Source organism: Cynoglossus semilaevis, chromosome 5 (assembly GCF_000523025.1).
Source record: "Cynoglossus semilaevis isolate Cse_v1.0 chromosome 5, Cse_v1.0, whole genome shotgun sequence".
Classification (NCBI taxonomy): domain Eukaryota; kingdom Metazoa; phylum Chordata; class Actinopteri; order Pleuronectiformes; family Cynoglossidae; genus Cynoglossus; species Cynoglossus semilaevis.
The window spans coordinates 253,498-261,128 of NC_024311.1; the positions used below are offsets into that span (position 1 = coordinate 253,498).

General features: G+C 43.1%; 1 protein-coding gene across 6 annotated transcripts in view; it reads left to right on the top strand.

Annotated features, from left to right (window-relative positions):
• Window positions 1-7,631, top strand: part of kifc3 (kinesin family member C3) — a 35,363-nt gene that overhangs the window by 23,052 nt on the left and 4,680 nt on the right. For all 6 annotated transcript variants that reach the window (XM_008309868.3, XM_017032596.2, XM_008309863.3 and 3 more), the window contains 8 exons: window positions 1,633-1,814; window positions 2,020-2,124; window positions 2,227-2,357; window positions 2,919-3,042; window positions 4,692-4,821; window positions 4,914-5,143; window positions 5,647-5,799; window positions 5,866-5,995. In XM_008309868.3, coding sequence (XP_008308090.1) covers window positions 1,633-1,814; window positions 2,020-2,124; window positions 2,227-2,357; window positions 2,919-3,042; window positions 4,692-4,821; window positions 4,914-5,143; window positions 5,647-5,799; window positions 5,866-5,995 — 1,185 coding nt within the window. The remainder of the gene's footprint in view (window positions 1-1,632; window positions 1,815-2,019; window positions 2,125-2,226; window positions 2,358-2,918; window positions 3,043-4,691; window positions 4,822-4,913; window positions 5,144-5,646; window positions 5,800-5,865; window positions 5,996-7,631) is intronic.

The window sequence follows — 7,631 nt, forward strand, 5'->3', positions numbered from 1 at the left end:
TCTTTCCCAATATTTTATGAGCCATTTCACACATTTTTACATTTGCAACTCAACATAGAGATGTACAGGAAACCAACCCACACAAACCAGTATCTCCGTTTTGACTCACTTCACTCACCGGAGCACAAATTAGTAGTCATCGGGAACCCTACAGTCACGGGCAGACACCATTCCCACCACCAACAGAGGTAAGATGAGAGAACAGGGACACATTAGGACAGCTCATCAAGACCTGTCTTGAACAAACAAAAAGAGGCCCACAAAGAGGGAGGACAACAGGAGGAGGGAATGTCATCATTCCATACATTTCAGGAGTTTCGGGAAAAACGTCCAACACTACAACACCAGATCCCTGTACACTTCAAACCTGGTAACACCCTAAGACGAAAAACTGGTTCATCCCAAAGACAAGTCTCCAAGAATCAAGCTGGACCATGTCGTTCAGTGCAGTGAGGAGTGTACGGGCCTGTACATTGGGGAGACTAAACGGCTGCTACACAGGCGCATGGCCCATACACCTCAAGGACAAAACACACTCCTTTGAGGACAACAATGTGCACATTTTGACCAGGGAAGACAGATGGGTAAAAGAAGCCATTTTTGTCAACCAGGAAAAACCATCACTCAACAGAGGAGGTGGACTCACAGACACAACCTACCCCCCCCACATACAAAGCACTTTTAGGAACAATACCCAAAAGATTCACCTCAGTTTCACATAACAAAGAGGCAGGTGACCGAAACCGTTCTGATGAGGACCACAACGACCCGATCACACTCTTAACCACTGTTTACAGTTGACCAGTTGACACCCAACAGCGTTCAGACACAAGTTATCACCCCACATACAAAGCACTTTTAGGAACAATACCCAAAAGATTCACCTCAGTTTCACATAACAAAGAGGCAGGTGACTGAAACCGTTCTGATGAGGACCACAACGACCCGTCACACTCTTAACCACTGTTTACATTTTCCCAGTTGACCAGTTGACACCCAACAGCGTGGAGCTGAAGTAGCTTTATTCTTTCACACCTAGAGTACATACCTGCTGTACTTCCCCACCACCAGTTAGAACTGAAGAAGCCTCTTGGATGAGAGGTGAAACGTCTTCTGCTAGAAAATTCACTTCCCTTCCAGTTGCCTAACAGAACTTTTCAACCTTGACCATGACCTGGATGGCCTGAGAATCTTCATAGACAGATTATGAAATATAATGATCTTTCAATTAACTCACTATTTAATTACTCAATGTATAACACAGGCCTATTTAGTTAAACACAACGCTGATATACATGAAGGAATTGAAGAAAGACATTTTTTTTTTTCTCCACCTCATCTGCTGCCACATAGTGGCGGAGTATTTACTGTAAATGTTCTCCCGTCGTGGTACACTAGCATGCCCCATTCCCAAAACCACACCCTTACCTTAACGTAACGCTAATTTTAATTACAGCCACGAAGTATTGAACTGCAAAAAACGTTTTGATTGAGGACCTGGAAAGTGTCCTCACAATGTTTCCTCACAACTACTAAAAGCAATCATATGTTTTTTGCACACACACATGTGGTTGTCGATATATAAAAAAAAAATGTCATGTGACCCCAAAAATGGTATATCCCTGTTTCTAGGGAACATCCGTGTTTTCTGCCGAGTTCGGCCAATCAGTCAAGATGAAAAGGACGCCGCTGATGCGAGAATTCTGCTGAGCTTTGACTCGGATGACGACAGCATCCTCTACCTATCGAGCAAGGGCAAAGTAATGACGTTTGAACTCGACAAAGTGTTCCCTCCCCAAGCCACACAAGAGGAGGTAAATGTCACAGCTGATATACTGTGTCGGCTAGAGAGGATAGGGAGAGATGCATAATATGTGTGATGTCCAGAAAATGTTTGACACACTAGTCAACAACAAACAACAGGAGGAAGATTTTCTCCAAGCGTTTTAACGTCACTGCAGCTGTGGAGGATTTGCGTCTCACCTCTTTATGTTTTTTTTTTTCTGCTTAACTTATCAGGTGTTTAAGGAAGTGCAGTCTTTGGTCACGTCATGTATAGATGGCTATAACGTCTGCATTTTTGCCTATGGCCAGACAGGCTCAGGGAAGACGTACACCATGGAGGTAGGATGTGTTTTTGTTTTTTTTTTTTTTGGATGTTTTTTCACACACACAAGCTCTTCTTTTATCCAAATCTGCTTCATATCTCTTAATGATCTACTTCAGGGTGAGACTGACAATCCTGGCATCAACCAAAGAGCACTACATCTGCTGTTCTCTGAAGTTAGAGAAAAAGCTCCTGACTGGAACTACAAGATTAAAGTCAGCATGGTGGAGATTTACAATGAAACACTACGGTGATTAAACCCCAAAATTAAATTGGAAAAACATTGTCATTTTTTTTTTTTTTTTTGTCACTTTCATAAAAATAGCCCGGACTGTAAGCCACTACTTTTTTCACACGCTTTGAACGCTTGCGGCTTAAACGATGATGCGGCTAATTTATGGTATTTCACGGGCTAACGAAGTTCATACCACTAGCGATCAATGATTTTCTGGTAGGCTACTATACTAGTCTAGTAGCGTATGTTTTTCTGTGAATGGCTGTGTGCATATATGTGTGTAAAGGAGCTGTTAAAACACTGTTCATGTTCTGTTGCGCTCGGTGTGGCTGATAATACAGACCCCGACTTGCCTGTTTCTGTTTCACCTCTGCTGTGGACTCTTGGCATATTCAGGGAATTTTAGAGGAGTGGTTTAAAAAAAAAAAAAAAAAAAAAAAAAAGGTGGATTGTCATAAATCATTTCAAAGTCATTTCTGCGGGCAAAATGTAGCATCTTGATGCATGAGGGTTTGAAACATCTGGGGGATGAATCCTTATAAATGAGTGAATATTAACGGTGTTACTGTCATTTAGCAACCTGCTGAGTGAGAGCTCTTCTGCCAAACTGGACATTAGAATGAAACCTGATGGCAGCGGGCAGCTCTACGTCCCAGAACTGACAGAGTTCCCTGTGCAAAGCCTTGTGGACATCAAGCAGGTAAGCTTCCTGCTCGCCTATTTGACCTTTTCACCTATTTGTGTAAAGTGATTCGCTAACATTAATAACACTGTCCCCCTCAATTCAGTTCATTGTAGGTTATAGAGTACATATGGATTGGTGCAGCTACACTAGAAGGCTGGTCGGTTGATCAATACATTTTTTTTTTTTTAAATAGTTATATTTTTAATTTTCACACAGATTTCTTCCACATTGAAATGTAACCATGGACATTTTTTTGTTGCAATCAGAGGTGGAAAAAGTACTGGGAAAAAAAAAAATCAAAATCTTTACTTTGCTCTAAGTTCTAAACAAGTAAAAAAAAAAATACCTAATTTAAAATGTACTTTGAGTAAAAGTTACTTAGTTACTTTTAATTACTTGATACAAAAGAGACCAACTGCAATTAAAATCAGGTACTCGTATTCTTTTGACTGCTCTGGCGATTCATTTAATCTAGACTACTTCACTGAAACGTCAGTTATCAGAATTAATGCTAAAAGCTAAGCGAAAGTAATTGATATCAAGCACATTTTGCTTAACGGAGGAAGGTTTAAACCAAGCAGTAATCTAGGGATGCCCAATATTAACTTTTTGCCGATATGCCAATATTGTCCAAACCCTTAATTTCCAATTCCAATATCAACTGATACAGCGATATAGCGGGGTAGTGGTGGCTTGACAGTTAAGTTAAGTGCCGCCTGCTCTCGAAGACGATAGGTTAAAGCAGTGTGTCTCAATTATTTTCTGCCATGCCCCCAGAAGTTTTTTCACCTCCCCCATTCCCCCACCCTTAGTTTTTTTTTTTTTTTTCCTCTGTGCAAACCACTGCATAAGTTGCTGGCACCAGCATTCTGCATACAATGCCCTGATTAACAAAATAGATTAATAAAATGAGTTGCAATCCTGCCATCTAGTGCCATTCACTTTGACATGCAGCCGTTTTTCCCCAAAACTGTTTTAGGTGGCATCATTTGGCAAAACCCAGGCATTGTGTTATTGGGTTTTCATTATCTGAGAAAAAAAAACCCGATAATGATTCTTACAGATTATAATTATGCTAATTGCATGATAAAGTTATTGCCTCATTTGCATGTGAAAACAAAAGAGCTAGCTGAGATGTGGCCAAGGATTTCCTTGCTTTTTGAGTAAATGTAATTTGCTCCATTCCACCTCTGACGGACATATGGATTCTTATATAGAGCTTAAAGATGAATCATGATTCCTTGATATTTATTTCATTTATGAAAGGTACATTTCTACATGTCAAACATACCCATTTACATCCCAAAAACTTCTTAAAGTGGCGTGTCTATCGGCAAATATGGGGAACTGTGATCAAACCTGCCTGTGTTGAAAGTTCCTTTCGAATGTTCTCTCAGTTTAGAAAGAAAGAAAACAATGAGATTTCTCTACATCAAAACCGATTACAAAGCTCCAAAAAAGTGTCAAAGGTTTTGGTTAAAAAATGTGATGTTTGCTCTGATTTCCTTCGCATCAAGTTCAAACTGTATTTGGTGATGTTAAGTCAATATTTCTCAATCGTTTTCTGTCATGCCCCCGCCCCCCCCGTTGGGAACAGAAACATTTTCACCCCCTCCACCCTTGACCCACACCCGCCACAAATTCTGTTGCTTGTGTGTTCACAGGTCTTCGAGTTGGGTCGTATGAATCGAGCAACAGCCTGCACCAACCTAAACGAACACAGCTCCCGCTCACATGCCCTGCTCATCATCACAGTTTGTGGATTAAATATCACCACCGGGGACCGCACGCAAGGTAGACAGACATCGTCATCGTCATCGCCCCACCCCGCCCCGATCCCTAAGCCTCAGCTGAGTTAGTCTGCTCTGCTGTGCGTTCCGGTTTAGGTAAGCTGAACCTTGTGGACCTGGCAGGCTCTGAGAGGATCAGTAAGTCCGGGGCTGAGGGCACGCGCCTCAGGGAGGCTCAGTGTATCAACAAATCACTTGCAGCTCTCGGCGACGTGATCAATGCCCTGCGGAGCAAGCACCCTCACGTTCCGTTTCGAAACTCTCGTCTCACGTACCTGCTGCAGGACTCGTTGAGTGGAGACAGCAAGACGCTAATGATGGTGCAGGTGAAAGCAGGAGCCAGAGGCCACATTTGTGCTTTTGTTCCTTCTTATGGTTTGTTCTCACATTGTGTCCTGCCTCCTCACTGCCCGCCCCTTCCCCCCCTCTCATAAAATAAGATTTTTTGTGACAAATAAGATATTCACCTCGAAGTATGGATATGTTTTTTTTCTTTATGGAGGACCGGTTTATGTTCCTTTTTACATACTGTTGAGAGGTAGCCTGCAGATAACCGTATTTTCCGGACCTATCAGTTGCACCTTTTTCACCCATTGGCTCCGGAGCGGGTTTGTTTTTTTTTCTTCATTATGCATTTTTTTTGGCTGGTGCGACTTATACTCCAGCGCGTCTTTTAGTCCGGAAAATATGGTACTTGCACTAACCTGTACGCACTCACAAAACAGAACACACTCAGGGGGTTGCTCAGCCTGAACCTGACAAGCGCATTATGAATAAGGGTGTGGTAGTGGAAAGTGTCTCTGACCTTTCACCCCTTGTCTGTTTTCAGGTTTCTCCTTCACCCAGCAACACGAGCGAGTCTCTGTGCTCGCTCAAGTTTGCGCAACGTGTCCGAAGCCTGGAGCTCAGCTCTGCGTCTGCTGCCTCCAGAAAACATGAGAATTTGTCAACGCCCTCCTCGCCTACTCATGACCACACCGAGGTAACATGGAGGCATTCTTCAAACAAAACGTTACTTACTTACTTTTGACCTCTTGTTTTCTTTCAGGTGGACTCTCCTCCGGTGACTCCAATACCTTTGCCAATCTCTCGTGCCAGCAGTGCTGGCACCACACTGTCTTCCACCTCCAGAACTTCCAGTGGTTCTCGCAGGAGGTCTCAGTCCCAGGTGCCAACAGGTAGATAGAAATGTGTTGTCTAGATATAGCTATCCTTGTGGGGACATTTTCCAGGTCACCGCTTAGAACAAGGATATTATGAAGTTTATGATTTAGATTGGAGCAAGGATTAGAGGACTGGTTTAGGGTAAGGGGAGGTTAATGGGTTAGCGACTGCCACCATGCTTTAATTTCCCAAAGGGGACTCCAGAGGGATTAGTAAAGTTCTATATACACTATATTACCAAAAAGTATTGGCTCACCTGCCTTGACTCATACTATGAACTGAAGTGCCATCCCATTCCTAACCCAGAGTTCAATATGATGTCGGTCCACCTTTTGCAGCTATTACAGCTTCAACTCTTCTGGGAAGACTGTCCACAAGGTTGAGGAGAGTGTTTATAGGAATTTTTGACCATTCTTCCAAAAGCGCATTGGTGAGGTCACACACTGATGTTGGTCGAGAAGGCCTGGCTCTCAGTCTCCGCTCTAATTCATCCCAAAGGTGTTCTATCGGGTTCAGGTCAGGACTCTGTGCAGGCCAGTCAAGTTCATCCACACCAGACTCTGTCATCCATGTCTTTATGGACCTTGCTTTGTGCACTGGTGCACAGTCATGTTGGAAGAGGAAGGGGCCCGCTCCAAACTGTTCCCACAAGGTTGGGAGCATGGAATTGTCCAAAATGTTTTGGTATCCTGAAGCATTCAAAGTTCCTTTCACTGGAACTAAGGGGCCAAGCCCAGCTCCTGAAAAACAACCCCACACCATAATTCCTCCTCCACCAAATTTCACAGTCGGCACAATGCAGTCTGAAATGTACCGTTCTCCTGGCAACCTCCAAACCCAGACTCGTCCATCAGATTGCCAGATGGAAAAGCGTGATTCATCACTCCAGAGAACGCGTCTCCACTGCTCTAGAGGCCAGTGGCGGCGTGCTTTACACCATTGCATCCGACGCTTTGCATTGCACTTGGTGATGTGTGGCTTGGCTGCAGCTGCTCGGCCATGGAAACCCATTCCATGAAGCTCTCTGCGTACTGTACTTGGGCTAATCTGAAGGTCACACGAAGTTTGTAGCTCTGTAGCAGTTGACTGTGCAGAAAGTCGGCGACCTCTTTGCACTAGGGGCTTCAGCATCCGCTGACCCCTCTCCGTCACTTTACGTGGCCTACCACTTCGTGGCTGAGTTGCTGTTGTTCCCAAACGCTTCCATTTTGTTATAATAGAGCTGACAGTTGACTGTTATAGTCTGTAGGTTTTTTTTCCTAAACTTTGAGGGATGCTTAGAAAATTAGTTTGAAAAAGTTTGCATCTGTTAATGCGGTCTTACTCTTTATATATGTTCATGATTAGAAAAAAAAGAAAATGACATTGTTTTGGTTTACTTTGTTTTACCTGTTGGGTTAGTCAAATCTTTTTTTTTTTTTTTGTGTCGCCCAAATTCACAAATAATAAAAGTTGTCTCATTGGTCATTATAATAAAAGATTGTTATAGTAACCAATAGGGATGGATAATTGGCCGACTGCTATTAGCATAATTGGCATAATTATACTGATGCATACAGTCGTTTGCCCCCCCCAAAAACTGAGGTAAACGACTCGTGACCCTACAAACGACTCCAGCATCAGTCGCCTTGAGGGTCATGAGGAGTTTTA